This window comes from Nyctereutes procyonoides, unplaced genomic scaffold (assembly GCF_905146905.1).
Source record: "Nyctereutes procyonoides isolate TBG_1078 unplaced genomic scaffold, NYPRO_anot_genome, whole genome shotgun sequence".
NCBI classification, from domain to species: Eukaryota; Metazoa; Chordata; class Mammalia; order Carnivora; family Canidae; genus Nyctereutes; species Nyctereutes procyonoides.
In genome coordinates, this window is record NW_026575046.1 from 21803662 (window position 1) to 21825619 (window position 21958).

Below are 21958 nucleotides of genomic sequence, written 5' to 3' on the forward strand. Positions count from 1 at the left end.
AAGTCTGCAGGAGGCCATACCTGTCATCAGATTGACTGTGAAGTCTAGGAATGGAAAACGCAGCTGGACAGCCAGGGTAGCATAGGGTCAGGTGTTTCTTTTTGGCGTGAGTCTTCATAGTGGTCCATGCAACGGTCCCCACAGCTGCTCGGGAGCTAGTCTCTTAGGCCCCCAGGAATGCTCAGATCTGAGGCAGGAGACTCACACCAGGCAGGCGTGGGACCTGCCCTAGCTTGGAAGCCTCACTTGCACAGCTTCCAGGGTCTCCGAGGGGACCATGGCTAATTCCAATGGCACTGTACTTGGGAAAGCTCCAAGTTATGGCTTCACCATCATATACTTAGAGTTCCTTCGAGTGCAGAAGCAGTTTATCCACCAGCAGTCCCCTTTTAGTTCTTCTCTAATAACCTAATTGATTTATATCTTTATCAGGGGAAACAGGGCTAGAAAGTTAGCAGAAGGCCAAATTTTTATGCAAAAGGAGAAAAGGTTTTGTTAACTCTTTGACCACAGTAGTACTTCAGTGACAATAGCGCTTGAGAACAACAACAACAAAAAAATAGCGCTTGAGAACTTTCTCCTTTGTGTCTATACACGTGAGATCCTATAGCTGTGACATTTAATGTGGCCTCATCTCTATTATTCACCACCTTGATTCTTTCTTCCTAGGGCTGACTGCAGTTGGTGGACTGGCGCTGATGGGAGGACATTTGTATCCTTCCACAACTTCTCAGGGCCTTGCTGCTCTTGCTACATTTATTTCTTCAGTCAACATTGCAGGTACACTGGCAATGGTGGTAAAAGAACCCAGGGTACTATTTTTTTTTTAAAAAATATTTATTTAAGTAAGCTCTATACCCAGTGTAGGGCTCGAATTCACGACCCTGAGATCAAAATTCACAGGCCCATCCTACTGAGCTTGTTAGGTGCCCCCAGAGTGCTATTTTTAATGAAGACATGAGAAGCAAATATAAGTTCATATAGAATAGACATACGGACTATTTTTAGACATTTGGATTTTGAGAATTTTATCATGCCTTTAAAAATTGTTTCACCCAGACCGTAAATGCTCTCTGTGAAGAAAAATTATTTTGCCCATTTGTAATTTATAGAAATTATTTGATAAAAGAACACCTCCTTTCCTAATGCCCCAAAATAAACAAGCAAAATGATTGTCTTGCTACAAGTTAACTGGAAAGTTATTGAATGCATAGTTTTGAATTAAGTTAACTTGTAGTCATCACCATAACGTCTGTAAATGAGTATGCTTTTAGATAAAATTTTAGCTTTTTGCCTTATCCTAGTCCATGTTTCTGAAAACTGAAAGCCTAGCACATCACTTATGTAAACTCTTCAATGCTATTTTGTAGCTAAAAATTACTTAATGTGTCCAAGAAATCTGGTGTCTGTTGATATGGCATTTTTTCCCTTTTATCACTTACTGCAGGTTTAACAAATGGAATAACCTATTAGAAAAAAATACTAGCCTTTGGTTGCATTCCCAAGCTGTTTGAATGCCGATTTACTTGTAGTCATGCAGAAATCGTTGGTTTTGGACTCTGATTGCAAGTTTTCTTCCTGAATATAGGGTTCTCACATTCGATGAAACTGGCTTGAGTAATAGAATAAGTTTTAATTTTGAGGTCCTAAACTGTTACTTAATATATTTATCCCTAGGTGATAAAGATATGCTTAAAATAGAATATACCTGTTTAAAAATCATGCTGATCAAAATACCTCTTTTCTGTTTTATATTTACTTTGATAAGGTGGCTTTCTGGTGACCCAGAGAATGCTGGATATGTTCAAGCGTCCCACGGATCCCCCAGAATACAATTACCTGTATCTGCTCCCTGCTAGTACCTTTGTTGGAGGATATTTAGCTGCCCTCTACAGTGGTTATAACATTGAACAAGTAAGAGGCTGTTTTGAGAATTTAAATTTTTGTCACTGTGTTTTCTTTCCAACTAGATTTAACATGATCATTACCAAAATTCAGGCTCTATCAAGCAAATACAATAATAATTCTAGAAACATCTTGGTCAAATAGAGCATGCCTGTCCTCTAAGAATCAGGACCCTGGATTCTAGAAACAGATTTGTTTGCTAACTGAATGTGCTAGCATGGGTTTACCTGTTGGTTTCTCAATTTTTCAACATGTAAAAAGGGCAAGAAGGTTATTAGTATCCTCTTTATGTACCTGGCTGGATTGTTGTAGGCATGCAGTGAAATAATCAGTAACAAAATTTGAAATTTTTCTGCTAAATACTATTAGTCCTTTTCCTACTTACTTATTACTTTCTTCCCCCACACATTCAGTACATCATCTCTTGTAATCAGATATAGTGTCAGTTCGTTTAAAAAAGACAGTGCAAAAATGAATATATAGAAAAGTGGAAATAATCAAGTTGAACTTTTCAGTGACTATCACGAGAATGCAACTGCTCTGACAGCAGAAGAATCATGTCTCCCTTGGTTTCTGCTGTTTCCAGCATTTCTTGTTGCGTGAAAAAAATCTTTTTTTTTTTTTTAAATCTTTTAAAGATCTTTTTTGAGAAGAGTTGGAGAGGTAGATGATAGAGACCCATGTCTGAATCCCATGTTGGCTATTCTCTGATCTTTGGCCTTGGAAGAATTATGTAACCTTTTTAAACTTTGGTTTTCTCTTTTGTAAAATGAGCATGATGATTCTTTCAACCTCTGTGAGTCTCCTGGGACTGACTTATAACATCAGTGAAGTATATGGCACAGTCCCTGACATTTACAGCATCAGGGGTGGCTCCTTTACAGTGTTTGGTCAGCTCTAGATCCCATGATAACTGTTTAAATGTAGGTGCTTTTATATGCATTTATGCATACTATCAAAGCTGGAAGAAACCAATATACATAAATTGCAAGTGCAAATTTAAGATATTTGATTTGTTACTAGTCCTAATGGTTAGGAAAATATATTGAAGTTTTCAAAGAAGTCATACTGGTCCCTCTATTATAGTCTGAATTTAAAATTGTTCTTAAGAAATCATGTTTTCTCAAGAGAAGTCCTCCGTTCACTAATAGACTAAAAGTTTTGATAGTCTTTCTCTCTCTTTTCTCTTCCCTTTCATTTAAAAAGATCATGTATCTGGGCTCAGGCCTGTGCTGTGTTGGTGCCCTGGCCGGCCTTTCCACCCAGGGAACAGCTCGTCTTGGCAATGCGTTGGGCATGATTGGGGTGGCTGGAGGCCTGGCAGCCACCCTTGGAGGCCTAAAACCATCCCCAGAATTATTAGCTCAGATGTCTGGAGCAATGGCTTTGGGCGGGACCATTGGTAAGCACTTGGTGGGATTCTGCTCTCATGTGAACGCATACCCATTTTTTAGCTCACTCTTTTGATATGGTTGGTATGGTTACTCAGTGTTAAATGTTTCAAAATGGGTGTATTTTAATGAGGACTCTACCAACTCTGATTCTTCACCAAAATAATTATGCTAGACACAGTTAATGATATTATTCATAACTTTTTAATTTGTTAGATTCTATTTTCTATGCTTTTGAGATTACCTACATTATGTTTTTAGAAATACTGTGTAAAGGTGGGCTTATGTCTATGTCTTCCCAACTCTGTATTTAATGACATAACATTGGTAGCTTGAAGTTGACCATGGTAGTTGCATTTTTACCATGGAAATCAACAAATCCTACAAATCTGGGTTTCATTTCTTGTTTTGTTGATTGTCCAGACCTAAGAAAGTGATAGAGAAAATATTAATAATGCAGCTTAAACTTAAAAGTGTGCTGAGTCTGGAGCCATTACATTGTGACTATTACAAAATATTGAGCAGATATTCTTCCAATATTTGAAAACTATTATCAGATTCAAGCTGTTGCTCACATTGTTGACAATGAGTGAAGTTCTCACATCTATCTTGTTTCACTTTTGTCTTGTTAATGCAAACAAAAATGTCAGCCAACATTCCCGTAGGAACTACACTCATTTCATCAGTTGCAAACACTGGGTTGGTGACAGATACAAGAGTTTGGCAAAAGTCAACAAGTACGGTTCTGTGAAAGTCAATTGGCAACATGGAGTTTATAATAAAGAGTATCATATATTTTATTATTTGAAAATTATGTGCTACTTTGTATCATTAAAAACTCATATACATATTTATACATGCCTATGTTTTTATCCCGAGGAGCTGGTGGTTGTATATTCACCAGTATGACAGTATCTTTAGGCCTCATTTTATACTTCCCCAGGGAAGCTTTGTGCCCTTTCTTGATAGTCCCTGGACAGAAACTGGAAGGGGAATGTTTGTACTGTAGGTTCATGGCAGGAAAACCTTTAGACAGGATCTTAGGAAATATTCTGAGGCGCACTCCTCCTATATCACCTACTTAGAGCCATGCAGCTCTTTCACAGTCTCCTCATTTGGACATTTACTACCCAGGCATTTGCATTTTTTTGCCTTGGGACTTGGCTTCCACCCACCCACCTGAAAACCCAGGCCTTCTTCATATTCCAGCTGTTTCTTATGTGCTCAGGGAACAGGTGGTGGCTTGTGGAGAAGAGAGCTTGGGTTATTCATACCCAAGTGGGGCGAATATAAGGGTTTGATTGGAGCCTCAAGTAATCTGAAGAAATGTCAGGGGAATATTTGCAGGTTGTGATAGAAGAAACATCTGCTAGTGTTTGACATTTGGACTGTGTTTAGGTGTGTTGAAAAAACCTGCTGTTTTGAAAGGGTATGCATAGCCAGTGTCCTTAAACTTCTGTGTAGTCCCTGTAAGAGAATACTTAGCCCATAGTAGGAAGCAGATAATTACTAGTGACAAGGATGGAAACCTTTAAACGTGGTCTTTTTTTTTTTTTTTAATTGAGATATAATTGAGGTCCCTGGGTGGCTCAGTTGGTTAAGCGTCTGGCTCTTGATTTCAGCACAGGTCATGATCAGGCCTTGAGTTGGAGCTGAGCGTGAAGCTGGCTTGGGATTCTCTCTCCCCCACCTTTCCCCTTCCCGCAAACTTGGGTTCTCTCTCTCTAAAAATAAACAACTAAAATTGAGGTATAATTGGCATAATATCATATTAGTTTCAGATGTACAAAATAATGATTCTGTATTTGTATATATTGCAAAAGGATCACGGTAAGCCTAGTAAACATCTCTCACCATACATAGTTGTAGAATTTTTTTTCTTTGATGAGAACTTTTAGGATCGACTCTTAGCAACTTTGTTTATTTATTTATTTATTTTTTTAAATAAATTAATTTTTATTGGTGTTCAATTTACCAACATACAGAATAACACCCAGTGCTCATCCCGTCAAGTGTCCCCCTCAGTGCCCGTCAGCCATTTCTTAGCAACTTTAAATAGGCAATACAGTATTACTAATTATAGTCACTCTACTGTACATTATATCCCTATGGCTTCTTTTGTAACTGAGAGCTTCACCTATTTTGCCCACCTCCCATCCCCTGTCTCTGGCCTTTTGTATCTATGAGCTTTTTTTTTTTTTTTTTTTTAAAGATTTTATTTATGTGAGAGAGAGCAAGCAAGCCAGTGAGCAGGGGGAGGACCAGAAGGAAAGGGAGAAGCAGACTCCCTGCTGAGCATCGATTTTTTTTTTTTCCCCCTCCCGCAATCCCAAGATCATGGTCTGAGCTGAAACCTGACTGAGCCATCCACATGCCCCGTTTTCTTTTCTTTTTTTTTAATTTTTAGATTTCACCTATAAGTGAGATCATATGGTATTTCTCTCTTTTTCACCTAGTGTTAACTTAAGGTTCATTAGTATTACAAATGGCAAGATTTCCGTCTTTTTTATTAATGAATATACTATTCAGGTGTAGTCTTTATTGTAGTTGCTTCTCAAAGATCTGTTGAGTTTTAATTTCTCTTTGACCTTCATTTCCCAACAGGATTGACAATTGCCAAACGGATCCAGATTTCTGATTTACCTCAATTAGTTGCTGCTTTCCACAGTTTAGTGGGCTTGGCAGCTGTGCTTACTTGCATTGCTGAGTACATTGTAGAATATCCACATTTTGCTGTGGACTCAGCAGCAAATCTCACCAAGATCGTGGCCTACCTCGGTACTTACATCGGTGGTGTCACATTCAGTGGCTCTCTTGTTGCCTATGGAAAGCTGCAGGGTAAGTGATTCAGCATGACAGAGAGGTAAATAGCTGTTGTGTAGGGGGCTTCTGGGCCCATTTCAATGTCAGAAGATGGCTTCTGTGCTGTCTTACATGTGCTGAGTGCTCTTTGAAAGCAAAAGCAAAAACCACAAAGCAAATAAGATCTTTTGAGCCTCAACTGATTGCCTGCTTCTCATTCTCCCAGCTTTCCTTTTAATAGAGATATTATAGTTCATAATGTTTTGCATCAAAACTTTATGGCTTCATTATTGTAAAACAGATTCAAGATGAGTGAAACATTCACAGAGATTTGCATTAATGAAAAAAAATTCTTCACTCCAGAACCTGTTACGTGAAGAATTTGTGTAGCACTCAGAAATACGTAACTCCTCCACGTCAAGATTGCTTCCCTTTATTGGTGCTTAAGAATCTCACAGAGCTGTGAAGCCATTTCTTCTGCAGGCAGCTAGTGGAGGAAATAAGTGCACAGAAATTTATGTAGAGGGACTAGGTGACATTTGGTAACATATGAGCAAAACTACGTCTTCATAATCCTTAGTCAGAGATGCCTGTGTGGAGTTCGCAGAAATGAACTTTATATGTTTTCCAGAATACGGAGACGCATGTTGGGTCAGTTTGTGAGATCGCTCTGTGGTACTTAGTTTGAAAACATAATCATTTTATGGCTCTAGCATGGCAAACTTGCCACTGCCAAGCTCAGCCATGAAAATAAAAGTAGGGAAAAAACCCCCTGACCTCACAGAGGCCATTTCTTGTGTTTTCATGAGTAAGTGAGTCTGTAGAGAAACTGGCTTGTGATATTAAAAAATCTGGTCCTGCCTCTCAGTAATCAAGCCTTTAAGATTAAATAGAGAACTTCCATGAAACTTAAGGATCACCAAAGAACTTCAAGCTTAAAAATGCTTGAAAGCTTACAATGCTCTTGTCTCATGCTTTGTTTTTAAGAACAACTAGCAAACCAGGGCTCTTCTCCCTTGGGCTCAGTTGATAGAATCAGAAATGCTAATGGACTAGGACTGTCTTTTGAAGTTTTAAATGAAACCACACTTAACTTCTGTGTTGGTCATACAGGAAAAAAACAATTTTTAAAGATTCTGTGACAAAGAGTAAAGAAATTGTTGTGTGATCAAAGTAAAGAACAGTTAAGCTGAGCCATTCTTTTCCTACTTCTGTTAGTATTTGTTATATGTAAGAGCCCTACTTTGCTTTTATGTTTCAGGACCTTTATAAAAAATTCTTATACTAAAGTTTGGTATTTTAGGATTAAATGACATGCACTTAAGTGTGTGTGTGTGTGTGTGTGTGTGTGTGTGTGTATGTGAACGGGGGAGGGAGGATGGTTTAATGACATGTGCTCGGTTCTGACTGACTTGTGCACGGTCCTAGGTATCCTGAAATCCGCCCCGCTCCTGCTTCCTGGAAGGCACGCACTTAATGCAGGCCTGCTGGCTGCTAGTGTGGGTGGAATAATCCCATTCATGATGGACCCTAGCTTTACCACCGGCATTACCTGTCTGGGCTCTGTGTCAGCTCTCTCTGCTGTCATGGTAAGAAGGTTAGGAGTGGAAAGCACTCAGGCACTGGCAGTATGTTGTTAGATTATGGTCTAATCTTATTTCTCTCTCTTCAAGACCCTTGATGGAATAAACATGTTTTGAAATGATGTTACATGTTCTTTTTAGGATCTGGAAAATACAGAAAAGGGTAAGAGGAAAATCAGTTTCTCTCCACTTATTGGTTCCTTTCAAAGTTGTTGTGTGACATCTTTTTTGCTCTGGGTCTTTTCACTGGTGTTGGTGAATAGGAATTTTAAAAAGCCAAGTGTTTCAGTTCTGTTCATTAGGTGCCTATTTATTTATTTATTTATTTTAAAGATTTTATTTATTAGTGAGAGACAGAGAGAGAGAGAGAGAGGCAGAAACATAGGCAGAGGGAGAAGCAGGCTCCTCAAGGGGAGCCCGATGTGGGACTTGATCCCAGGACTGGGATCACAACCTGAGCTGAAGGCAGACGCTCAACCGCTGAGATACCCAGGCGTCCCTAGGTGCCTACTTATTGTGACAAGGCCCACAAAATAGTACTTTGGGTTTTATGCAATAAGCGTAAGATACTCCCTGCCCATTAGCTGTGCTCACATTTATTGGAAGCTATGTTACCAAGTTAAAGAATTACATAAAATGAGATGCAGTTAATAAACCCTGAGAGTTCAGTGGGGGAGTTCAGCAAAGCCCTTCATAATAGGTTTGGTCCTCTTCTCCTTCTCTAATTTTTGCATTTAGTAATTTGATACATACAGTATTCTCAGTTGTCTATATGCTACAATGTAGCATTTTATCATATCAGTGTATTATTCCTTTGCAGAACAACTCTGTTATTCACTGATGCCTTCATGTTTGTCTAGTCTGGAGTCTACATTGTAGACAAGGTTTATGTTTTAGGTTTTTAAAATAATTTATAGTGCTTAGCACAAAATTAGACATACAGTAATTGCTTATCAAACACGATGGCTGCTTGATTCAAGATTTACAGTGTTAAACATAATACTTATTTTTATGTAATCCTGAGAGGCCTGATTTTGACAGAGAAACTTTAAAAAACTGAAAAGTAGGGGTTCCTGGGTGGCTCAGTCAGGTAAGTATCTGATTCTTGATCTCAGCTTAGGTCTTGATCTCAGGGTTGTAAGTTCAAGCCTCGTGTTGGGCTCCATCCTGAGCATGGAGCCTACTTAAAAAAGAAGTCTGAAAAGTAACTTAAAATTCTTTTTATGAATACTGACAGTACAATGTTTTTCTGACTTGTATTGCACTGATTTTTATTTTAAATGAAAAAAATGATTTTGGCATTTTTTTATCCAATAAAGCAGAAGAGATAAAAAAAAAAAGTCTTAAAACCAACAGCATAGGAACGTAAAACTTTAAGAATTACTATTTTTGAGAAGAGGTGAATTTGATATTTAAAGGTACTTTATGCTTATGTGAGAATGAGTAAGATAAAATATGTTGTGGATTATTTTAACTGCTTTTGACTTAAGAGGCACATGAATACATTCACATCTTAAACTCAAAATATGTATGTGGAATAAAAAGCAAAAGTCTTTCTCCCCATCAGTCTATGTTTGTGTTTAGGGTTGCACCATGTTTATTGATTTGGGGTTGCACTAGAGAGACTTTCGATTCTGTTGTATTCCTCCAAAGAATTTTGATCATTATTTTTTATTTTTTTTTTTGTAGGCAGCTAACTTGGCTGCATTCAGATTTTAAATCTGGTGCCCTTATGGTGGGGGCAGCTGAAATCTATTATTTATCCTTAAGAAGATTGCTCAGAGTCTGCCCACATATGCATAAAGAGCCACAAATTTGGGCAGAGTTCATACATAGATTTTGGGGCTCCTTCTCCATAGCCTGCTCCTCGGCAGTTTCTCTTCTCACTTTCCAACTGCGGTAGTAACCCTAAATCCTACTCTTGGATCTTCAAATAGCAAAGCTATGGGCTTATATTTCTATTTTAGCTCTTTCTTTTGGCAGCACCAGGGGCCTGCCTTAGGTTAACGCCGTAAAAACTGGGAGATTTGCTCAGTGCTGTTACTTTTTTTTTGAGCACAGACCCCTCTCTAGTTTCTGTCTGCTTTTCATCACTGCCTCTTAGGGATTTAGGGCCATTTCTGGAGGTGGCAGGGGGAGTGGTTCAGTGTTTACACCTGTTATATCTGTGGGAGACTTGATCAGCTAGGAGGCACTTCGTCATTACCAGCAGTAGAGCTTCAAGGTAAATATATTAGTTGGAAAACCGGAATGGTTAAGATCCAAGATGTCTAGTTTCAGAAGTTTTATTTTTAATTTATTAATTTTGATTTCTGCTTTGGATTTCATCCTAGGGTGTGACTTTAACAGCTGCCATTGGGGGTGCCGACATGCCCGTGGTCATCACTGTGCTGAACAGTTACTCAGGCTGGGCTCTGTGTGCCGAGGGCTTCCTGCTTAACAACAACCTGCTGACCATCGTTGGGGCGCTCATAGGCTCCTCGGGTGCCATCCTGTCCTACATCATGTGTGTGGTAAGAAACAGGTGTTGGAACAAAATGGAAATGGTGTTCTGAAAAGAAGGATGTTCATTTTATTTTCAGTAAAAACGACTATGTCAGTTCTTACTTTTTCTTCAGTAGAAATCTCAGTGTTTCATTTGAATACATTTTCAGGATGGCTTTTTAAGTACCCAAGTGTAGATAATCAGGAAAGTTAAATACAAGGATAAAAAACCTGCCTCCCTCTGTCTGGAGATAGGCACTACAGATTTTGGTTTCTTTCTGTTTCTTTCTGTATTACACATCTGTGTATTTACTTGTCTGATTATACTGTATATTGTTTTACATTTTATTCTTTTAATCTTACTATATTCTAGTCATTTTCTTGTTTAAAATGCTTTTTAAATACTATTTTAAGGGACTTCATATGAATCCATCATATGGATATATAAAATTTACTTAATATTTCTCTAATGTGATACTTTTTATGATGTTTGAATTTTTAATTTTTCTTTGTATATAAGTACATCTTTGGCACTTCTGATTTTTGTCTTTGGATCGATTCCTTGAAGTGAAAGAAGTATGCTCATTTTTATCAGCTCTTTCTACTTATTACCGTGTTGTTTCCGGAGAACTTGCTCCAATTTACACTCCCACTGGTCATCTGTGAGGGTCCCTCTCTTGAAGTTTTGTGGTCAGCATGCTCTTTTTTAAAAAAGAAAAGAAAATTAAGAAAACAAATATTTCCTAGCTTTCTTTTTGTTTCTAATTCTCTTCTGGATGGCAAGAAGAAGATATCTTGCAAATAATTAAAGGTTTGACTAGGAAACTTTTTCAAATGATAGATACCATTTTTTTTCTTTTTTTTTTTTTTTTAAGATTTTATTTATTTATTCATGAGAGACACAGAGAGAGGCAGAAACATAGGCAGAAGGAGAAGCAGGCTCCTCGCAGGAAGGCCGATGTGGGACTTGATCCCGGACCCTGGGATCATGCCCTGAGCCAAAAGCAGGCACTCAATCGCTGAGCCACCCAGGCGTCCCATTTTTTTTTTGTTTTCATTACAGTATAGTTGACATACAGTGTTCTACTTGTTTGGGGTGTATAATATAGTGATTCTATATTATAGACCTATATCTCTATAAAATCTCTATAAAATTCTGTACATTACTTAGTGCTCATCATAAGTGCCCATCACCTATTTCCCCCCACCCCCCTGTCCACCTCCCCTCAGGTAACAATCAGTTGGTTCTCTGTAATTAAGGGTCTTTTTCTTGGTTTGTGTCATCTTTTTTTCCTTTGTTTGTTTTGGTACTTAAATTCCACATGTGAATGGGATCATATGGTATTTCTCTTTTTCTGACTGACTGGCTTCACTTAGCATCTAAAAATGAACCTTTAACCCTTAGTTTGGCTTTACTTCGTTTGGTGAATTTGAATGACCAGCAGGGGGCAGCAGATTTTCATTATTACTTAAACTTGTGGTTGGTCAGAACTTGGATTTTAAAATTAAATGGGAGGATTTGAATTTTACCAAAGCCAGTGGCATTCTGATATGGGGGAGAGGTGAGGAGGACCTGTGTCTAGTTCTCAGAGTGTCATCATGGTGCCTTCTTTGTTTTTTTCCTAAATGGTTTTACTTAGGTTCTTAAATGTGTCAGTAGTATATTCCAGATTTGTGGGTTTTTTATTTCCTTCCCCTCCCTTTCTTCATCTTATTTCTTTTGTTATTATTGGTTATAGCAACTACAGAAACTTACAGTAGCAGTTCTATGACAGTAATTAGAATAAGGTAGTAAGGGATCCCTGGGTGGCGCAGTGGTTTGGCGCCTGCCTTTGACCCAGGGTGCGATCCTGGAGACCCGGGATCGAATCCCACGTCGGGCTCCCGGTGCATGGAGCCTGCTTCTCCCTCTGCCTGTGTCTCTGCCTCTCTCTCTCTCTCTCTCTCTCTCTCTCTCTCTCTCTCTCTCTCTCTATCATGAATAAATAAAAAAAAAAAGAATAAGGTAGTAAGAGGCACTTGTTGATACTTTTTCCTCTGTGCACCTCTGTAACTATATCATCTTTCTCATATTTTTTCTTTCATATTTCTTATATATGTTTTCTGTATTTTTTTTTCTTTCTGTTTCTACCACCTCAGGCATGCCATTTCCTGGCAGCATACCACAGATACTTTGTGTTCCTGTAGTCTATAATATCTTTTTATAGCTGCCTGTGACCATAAGGGTCACTCTGGTTCAGACACTCTGTTTATAATAGCAACCTGTATTAATTTAGATTCAAAGACAGTTGAAACTTTAATTTTCAAAAAAAAAAAAATTCAATTACCAAAAGAAAAGATGTTTAATGTGGGGAAATTTGGAAGAAAGTAGAAAAGGATAAATCATTTGTAATGCCATTACCACTTAACTTTTAAAATTTAATATTCTAATTCTGGTCTTTTTCATAAGAATATGTTCAGATACATTCTGCGTTGCTTAATTATCTCACTGGTACTTTTTTTTTTCTTCAGCGTACCTCCTTTTGCATTTTGATTATTTCCTTAGGTAACATTTTTATAAGTACAATTACTTGGCCAAAGGGACTAAGAGCTTTTTGTTGGCTGTCCATATCGATGAACTGAATTCTGCAAAGGACTCTCCAGGCTAGGCTCTCACCAGCGGTGTGTGGGATGCTTGTTTTACTGTATATTTTCTGTTCCTACGTCTTATTACGGAACAAAAAAGGAACAACAAAAACAAGCTTACTGTATTTTTCAATTTTGAAGATAGAAAGTTTCTTTCCTTCTAAATTGTCCTGATTTGTGACTTTTCACATTAATCTTCATTGATTCTTGGCTTGTGCTTATTACAAGAAATTGTTTCTTCAGGGCTGGTGTTTTAGCAGCTCAGAGTGGTTCATAATAATAGTAGAAATAAAACAGCTGCTTATAATTGGGCATAGTAGTAGGCATGAACATACTGTAGGCATTAACGCTCGGCGCTTTACAAATATTAGTTCATTTAATCCCACACTAATTCTGGGAGTAGGAAATACTCTCATTTTACAGGAAGGTATGTATTTTTTATGTTATGTTTTTATTTATTTTTATTTTTTCACTTAAATTCAATTTGTCAAGGAAGGTACTTTAAGATCCCGTTGACTACTTGCCTTTGTGTTTATGGAGGCTGACCGAGCACCTGGCCCACTCATATGAATATAATAATTGCTAAGTGAACATTAGATGAATATTTTATTTGTTTGCTCATTTCATATTTTGGAATCCTCTCTGGATGGGTTATGGTAACAAATGTACTACCATATATCAATATCTTATTATTACTAGTGTGTTTAACTTTGTTATTTTATTACTTATTGGGGAAACATGCAAATCCAAACCAGAACAGAGTGGTTTTATTATGTGAGAGGCAGTGGAATGCTCCCTGAGTGGCTAATTCGTAATCCCTAAAATTGAATTTTTGTTCTGACAAAGAATTCTTTTGGGTGTCTTCTGAGCCACATGTTTGGTTATACAATATTCAATATTAAACCAAAAAATGTCGATAGTGTCCAGGCAACCAACTCAAATGAATAATTCACTTTATGTCCAGATGTCTTACAGGCATTAACCTCTTCGTGATTTTACAGTCCATTTACTTGCGATAGTGTCCAAATTGCCTGGGAAATAGAGGCCTTGCAAAAATGGAACAGCATTTTCAGACCAAATTTTTGCAGTTTGTTACTTGTTTCCAAATGAAAATAGAACAGAATGAAGTGGATCAAAGCCAAACCAAAAATAATTTTTTTTTTTGCTTTGCAGTCAATTTTTCAGCACCCACAAAGCATTGAAATGAGAGATGATAGTAAGTGGAGTATATATTATTATTGCTTTGGTTTTGTCTATTTTATGAGCTTTCCTTTGTTTTCAGATTTTTTTTCTTAGAGTTTGCTAGGAATTATGTGAATTAAAGCTCTCTTTAATGTAGCATACAATTTTCATTATTGGGCTTAATAACTTAAAAGGAACAGTCTTGGACAGTGTTGTGAATACTTTGTCTTGGAAGCTGGGAACTCCTCAATCTGTGGATCAGTGGTCACAGGATAGTCTCATTAATCACTTAAGCAAGCAAAAAAAAAAAAAAAAAAAAAAGAAGAAGAAGAAGAACAGAACAAAGATCTAAATAAACCCTAAACATTTGTTGAAAATATGATGTTGCAATGGTAAATTCAGAGATGAAAAATAATTTCATTTTTAAGAGACCACATGGAATCAGCTTAATGGTGATATAATTGTGGATATGTGTTCAACAAGTTGACTTTGATTGTTAAACTACTGTGTGGTTCCCTTTTTTTCTCCCAAAAATGCCATTAGATAGTGGGTAAACATTAATTAAATGTTCTCAAAAATTCTTTTCTTCTCCATTCAGTTTTACAGGGAGAGAAGAATGGTTCCTTTTATTTTTATTTATTTATTTAAAAGTTTTTATTTAAATTATAGTTAGTTAACATACAGTATAATACTGGTTTCAGGAGTAGAGTTTAGTGATTCATCACTTATATACAAAACCCAGTGCTCATTGTAAGTGCCCTCCTTAATACCCGTCGCCCATCTAGTCCATTCCCTGCCCACCTCCCTCCATGAAATCTGTTTGTTCTTTACAGTTATGAGTCTGTTATGGTTTGCACCTCATTCTCCTTTTTTTCTTCTCTTCCCCTATGTTCATGTTTTGTTTCTTAAATTCCATATATGGGTGAAATAATACGGTATTTGTGTTTCTCTGACTTACTTCCTTTAGCACTATACTTTCCAGCTCCATCTACGTTGTTGCAAATGGCAAGATTTCATTCTTTTTGATGGTTGAGTAGTATTCCATTATGTATTTGTACCATAACTTTATCCATTCATCTGTTGATGAACATTTGGGCACTTTCCATAGTTTGGCTATTATGAGTAATGCTGCTATAAGCATTGGAGAGGGCCAGTGCCCCTTTGAGTCTGTAGTTTTTGTGTAGCATGGTTCCTTTTAAGCCAAGTTGGAATAAAGTGGTCATATCTTTGTATATCTGCCCCTCTACATCATATCACTCTGTCATCTATCCTTTTGCAGGACTGTGTGATGAAGCCGCTTTGTGTGTTTGAATTTTTTAAAAAGAAGTTATCTATGACAGAAATATGTCACTGTCTGAAATAGTCCTTTTAATCAGTTTTTAAGGCAAACATTTGGTAGAACATATTTCTAGTAATTTAATTTCAGAATCTTCTAATTCAAAACTAAAAGGATTTGTCAAAATCAACAAATATTGAGTGTTTGGAAGTCTCAGATATGGCTATTTGGATTTTCTGTAAAACTTGGGTTTTAAGTATAGGATATTGGGTTACGAATTTAAATCTTGGGCAGCCCGGGTGGCTCAGTGGTTTAGTGCCGCCTTCAGCCCAGGGCCTGATCCTGGAGACCTGGGTGGGATCCAGTCCCATGTCGGGCTCCCTGCATGGAGCCTGCTTCTCCCTCTGCCTGTGTCTCTGCCTCTCTTTCTCTCTCTCTCTCTCTCTTTCTCTCTCTCTCTCTCTCTCTCTCTCTCTCTCTGTCTCTCATGAATAAATAAATAAAATCATTTTTAAAAAAAGAATTTAGATCTTCATGTCAGATTGGGACTGTGTACCTAATTAAAAGCATTATTTGTTTTTCTCTGATCCTCTTATCTGTTCATAAATGTGTAAAGGTATTCTAAAGATACTTATTTTGGGGCAGCCCGGGTGGCTCAGTGGTTTAGCATCGTCTTCAGCCCAGGGCCTGATCCTGGAGACCCAGGATCTAGTCCCACGTCGGGCTCCCTGCATGGAGCCTGCTTCTCCCTCTGCCTGTGTCTCTGCCTCTCTCTCTCTCTTTCTCTCTCTGTGTCTCTCATGAATAAAAATAAATAAAATCTTAAAAAAAAGATACTTATTTTGTATGTAATAATCTTAGACAAGTTTACTAGTTTTAGGTTCTGTAAAATATGAATGCTAGGTCTGAGAAATAAGTTTAAGTCAAAAGAACAATTTAAAAAATTCTGATAGCATTTTGAACCATCATCTTTATGTTATTGATACATTACCTTTAATCAAGTATGGCTCTTTGTTCATCTTCTCTGCTTCTTTTTCCTCCCTGCCTCTACCTCTGTCCACTTCAGCAAGTGTGTGTCCATGTCTCCATAATGGTAGCAGGCTCGCCGTCTTTGGATGAATGGTCATGAGTTTTTTCCTCCCAACATGTTACTTATCATTGAAAATCTCCAGGTGCTTTTGTTCTTTAATAATAAAGCAGTGTCTTTTTTTTTAAGTAATAGATTGACACATATCTTTTACATGGTATAAACAATGGATCGATGATATGTTTATTATAGCTCTTAAAAGAGGATTTAATAATTTTTTGAAATTTTTTTCTGAAGTGAGAAATCCAGTTATCATGTAAAAATGTCTGCTTTGTTAGGTACAGTGATTTGAATTCTTAAAAGCACTTGATTGCTCAAACCATCTAGCTTCTTTTTTTTTTTTTAAAGATTTTATTTATTTATTCATAGAGACACAGAGAGAGAATGAGAGGCAGAGACACAGGCAGAGGGAGAAGCAGGCTCCATGCAGAGAGCCCGATGTGGGTCTCGATCCAGGGTCTCCAGGTTCACGCCCCAGGCTGCAGGCAGCACTAAACCGCTGCGCCACCGGGGCTGCCCCCATGTAGCTTCTTGTCTTGTCTTTTACCACCACAGCTCCAGAGGTCTACAGATGAACTGTTCTAGACACCAGTGCGGCTATTGTCACATTTTTCAATTGTTGCATCGGCGTGGCACATTGTTGGATGATTGTAAATGAGCATGCCTTATTCTTATTTTTTTTCCCCCAATTGTTTTTCCAGTTAAAAGGACGGGTATGAATTTTAATGAAACAGTGTCTCAACTTACTCATCTGCCCTTTTGGAAGTAAATATTTTAGGAGCCTGATAATGAACTCAGTTGCTTCTGTTACAGCTTCTGGGTGCTGTATGTAGTTGATTTGGAAAATAAGACCTTACCAACTTCACGTTTCTCTTTTTCTTGACGACAGAGGGCAGCAGACTTCTAAATGCTGTGGATCGCTCTCTAATTCCTTCTCTTTGCCTCTTGACAGCTTGTAGCCCGTAGCAAGATTCACCTGAGGGATCTGTAGTCACCTTATAAAATTTCTCATAGATACCATTCTCTTTTACTCTGGTGAAATACATGTAATTATGGAGGTAGAACTTGCTTAATCAGTACACAGACAGTAGTAATGGATTGGATTTTTCATTCATTTCTTAATGTTATTGGTCATTTTCCATTAAATTATTTTTTAAAGTTTTTTTTAAATTAACTTTTACTGAAAATATATCCATGTACAGTTGACTTTATAGATGTGATCCATGTGATTTGTTTTTTTAGATAATCAGGTAAACCTCATAAAATGATTATGAATTTTATATACATAGGATTCATACCACTTTCAAAAAGTTAAATGGATACTCTCACAGCTAATAATTTTGCTTTCTAGGCAATGAATCGCTCCCTAGCTAATGTGATTCTTGGAGGCTATGGCACCACTTCAACAGCTGGTGGAAAACCCATGGAAATTTCTGGCACGCACACAGAAATCAACCTTGACAATGCAATTGACATGATTCGAGAAGCTAATAGCATTATTATTACTCCAGGTAAAAAAAAAAAAAAAAACAAGAAAAGCAAACAACCTGTAATAGCTGTTGGAATTGGTTATTTTTTTTTTTTAATTAATTTATTAGAGACACAGAGAGAGAGAGAGAGGCAGAGACACAGGCAGAGGGAGAAGCAGGCTCCATGCAGGGAGCCTGACGTGGGACTTGATCCCAGGTCTCCAGGGTCACACCCTGGGCTGAAGGTGGCGCTAAACCACTAAGCCACTGGGGCTGCCTGGAATTGGTTATGTTAATACAGTTTCTTATCATAGGGAAAAAGTTGAATTGGAGCTTACTCAGTTTTGGAAATATAATGGAAACATCGAAGCAACCCTGTGATTACCAACTAAAAAATGTTGAGCATCTTTGGCTTAGGTTAATATTTTCGGGACTTACATAGAGATCTTACAAATCAAGGTAGTCCAGCTCAAGCCATGTCTTCCTGTGATTCTGTATGTATGTTTTTGTCATGTTTGAGTCTTGCTTTTTTTTTTCTCCTTGATAGTTTTTGGAATTATTGTCAATATTAAATTAGATATAGTATATGAAAGTATCTAGTTCACTCAGACTCACTCAGTAAATAGTAAATTTAATCTGTTTCTTTTAAAAAGTAAATATTTAAAAAATCATTGAGAGCCATGTGGTTTCCAATACGATGAGGTAACCTGCCTAGTAGAAAGAATTTGGCCTGGGAGTGACAACACCTCAGTTTTGTTCTGAATTTTGCCTCTAACAATTGACATGACAGTGACCAAGTCACTGCCTCTCCCAGCCTCGATTCCCTGATTCTCTGAGGGTTAGCTCAGTTTTCCTTTATTTTTTAATTTTTTCCTTTATCTTTCAAATTAAAAAAAAATTTTTAATTTGAGTTCAATTTGCCAACATATAACATATCACCTAGTGCTCATCCCGTCATCAGTTTTCCTTTAATCATACCACAGAATGCTATGATATTACAGGTAATACGTTGCATTCAGTTTAAGATCCTAACTCTCTCATGCTACATAGGAGTTTTCTATAAAGGAAATCTATTGATTTGACATGTGAGTAGTTTGCTGGTTGGCTGTATGCTGAGATGTGAATAGCTGACACCCATGGAATTGAATGTTCAAGTGCAAGCTTCCTCAACTGGGGCAGTATCTTTTTCTAGAGACATTTGAAGCATGTGGTTTTGGGTTTTTGTCTCACAGGCAGAGATGCTGGTGTCCACTAGTGTGTGGGAGCAGACAAACCAAATATGTTATATTGCCTGGGACAGTCCTCCATCATGAACCTGTCCCCATGAGGTGGCTTAGAGAAACACGGCTGGAGTATAGGGGTAGACAGATGTAAAGGATATACTCTTTTCCCTTTAGGCATTTTCTATCTAGGGAAGAAGTCAGATCAATAAACAATGCAAGGTGGGTTATGATCAGGGCTAAATTGGACTGTGTAGACACACTTTGTTTTTAATCATGAGGAAGTGAAGGATTGTTAGGAAGTGAGGGTTTGTTTGGGGCCTGGAGGATAGATGCTGTTGGGGGTGAAGGAAGGCAGGGGGGACAGCTTGGGCAGAGACTTGGCATTTAGAAAGCAGGGGGCAGAACAGCAGGGGAAGGTGTGACTGATTGTACAGGGGGATGGACGGAAAGTAGGGTTTAAGGGAGAAGGAAGGGGACTGAAGTTTGTGGTCATACCTGTAATAACAGCAGAAATAGGGAGTGCTTCTGGTTCTTTTGGCAGAGGGGGAGATTTTTAAGTTCTTTTTTTTGGAGACATGAAGTTTGAGGTGGAAATGGGAGAGTGGACATGACATCCTGGAGCTCAGACAACAGACTGATATTGGACACAGATTGGGAGTCATCAGATGCTTGTTGAAGCCGTGGGACTGGCTGAGATTTTCCAAGGAGAGTGTGAGGGGCAAAACCAAGGCCCTGGGGAGTTTTGTTGTTTAAAGCAAACAGAAGGAGATGGATTCAAGGATGTGAAAGAAGAATAGTAACAAAGGTAGGAGGGGAACCAGGGAGCTGTAGTGTTACCAAAACCAAGTATGAAGATAGTTTGAAAACATTTACGTGAGCCACAACCCCCCCCACCCCGAGTGTGTGTGCAGACACAATTGTGTGTGTGGTGTGGTATGGTGTGGTGTGTGTGGGGAGGGGCTGCCGAGCAGTAACAGACCATGCAGAAGATTGAGAAGGGACCATTGGAAGATGAATTTGAATATGAAATTTAGGCCAATATTTTAAGAAGTTCAGAAGTTTGCTTTCATTTCTGGTCCTGTTAACAGATTGCCTTTTTTTGGGCATAAAAAGGTGTTTTGATCAAGGCAGAAATTATTGTTCCTAAGATTTCAAAATAAAAGAATCACATTGTTCTGTGTCCTTAATATTCTTTGCAGGCTATGGTCTCTGTGCAGCCAAAGCGCAGTACCCCATCGCCGACTTGGTGAAGATGCTCTCCGAACAGGGCAAGAAAGTCAGGTCAGTGCTGGGGGTGTGAGGCTTGCAGTGTGTGTGTGTGTGTGTGTGTGTGTGTGTGTGTGTGTGTGTGTTTAAGAAAAGGAAAATCGAGGACTTGCGTTTAGATGACGTTCTTACAATGGAGTTTTACATACGGAATCACAAGTAAACCGAGTCATAAAAACCCTATTCTACCTTCAATCCTGTGACCTAGTTTTGCTGTCTCTCAGACCACAGAACCTAAATACAGGCTCATCTCAGAAAGGGAAACTTTATTATACTGGGTCTCAGGATTTTTACTAATGGGAACAAACAGAAGTCCTGTTTCTGGTTGGATTTGGGGGAGGAGGTCAAATAAAGCATTAGAAACCACATCAAGATCTATCTTTTTGGTTTCTTGTGTTCATTCGGATTGAAGAAAAATATCTCAAATGAGAGGTCTTTTGAAGGGTGAGTGAGACCCAGTGGTGATCCTGTGCGCTGGTGAGTGTCTGACTGGGTTCACTTTCCTATTCTTCCATGAAGAAAACTGTTGCAGATGTTCTTTTCCTAACACCATACACTTTTTGAAATAAGAATTAGGGCAGTCGCCGTGCCTGCTGCCTGGACTGTGCTCTTGGAAAGATCTTGAGCTCAGGGGAGAAGTTGAGGACTCTGCATTTCCGGATTATTCCCCATGACTTTGGATGAAGGATTTGAGGGATGTAAAGATGGGGTCAGTGGTGACAGACCGTTGTAGTACTTTGCATCTGTCCTGTGCACAGTCAGTGAAGGGACTGTCTGGAGTTATTCCCTGGGAGGATACCTGCTGCTTCTTTGTTAGAGAAGCTGGTTCTCTAGCACTTTCGTTGACATGGTACCACAAGTCAGAGAGACGTGCTAACTCTATTATTAAATAAAATTCGTTTGTTCACCAGAATGTTAATGTATGCTGACAGAAGTGTTAGTGTCTGTTAATGAAAATTCCTTTTTGACACCTATCTTGCATTTTTTCTGGGGCAGATAATAAGAAAATAAGCTCAACCATGTGCCCAGAATTAGAGTGTCTGTGCAAGACTGGGTGCAGAATCCTGCGTGTCCCAGCTATTAAGAGTGGTGAAGAGACTTTGATGATGAAATAAGTGCTTCTAACATCTTACTTTTTTATTTTAAAGATTTATTTATTTATTTGAGAGAGAGTGAGCACACGAATGGAAGGGACAGAGGGAGAGAGGGAGAGAGAATCTCAAGCTGACTTCATGCTGAGTGCAGAGCCTTGATGAGCCTTGATCTCATGAAGCTGAGGTCAGGGCCCTGAGATCACGACCTGAACTAAAACCAAGAGTCTGGTGCTTAGCTGACTATGCCCCCCTACCCCCACCCTGCGCGCCTCAAGTGGGTCTAACATTTTATTTTAGTGGCAGCTGCATTTTTTCTCTTCCATCCTTTCTTCTCTCCCTCCTTCCCCACTCTGCCTTCCTGCTATCCTTAGTTAGTGCGTTTCAAAGACAGAGTCAAAATACTATTTTGTGGTAGGACCAGCTTTTCTGTGTTTCTGTGTTTAGTGTAATCTTAGAAAATTGAAGATAGAAGATGAGAAAAATCACCAACTTCGGTTTTTGATTTTCACATACAAGGTCTCATTTCGGTCCCTAGTTCCTGTTCTCTTATCCAGTGTTAAATGGGCCTGCC

General features: G+C 38.4%; 1 protein-coding gene across 3 annotated transcripts in view; it reads left to right on the forward strand.

Moving 5' to 3' along the window:
• The window catches only part of NNT (nicotinamide nucleotide transhydrogenase), a 95524-nt gene that overhangs the window by 52057 nt on the left and 21509 nt on the right, over positions 1-21958 (forward strand). For all 3 annotated transcript variants that reach the window (XM_055325449.1, XM_055325450.1, XM_055325452.1), the window contains exons 12-19: positions 670-780; positions 1769-1914; positions 3112-3307; positions 5901-6134; positions 7527-7687; positions 10015-10194; positions 17687-17846; positions 20227-20308. In XM_055325449.1, the coding sequence (XP_055181424.1) occupies positions 670-780; positions 1769-1914; positions 3112-3307; positions 5901-6134; positions 7527-7687; positions 10015-10194; positions 17687-17846; positions 20227-20308 (1270 nt within the window). The remainder of the gene's footprint in view (positions 1-669; positions 781-1768; positions 1915-3111; positions 3308-5900; positions 6135-7526; positions 7688-10014; positions 10195-17686; positions 17847-20226; positions 20309-21958) is intronic.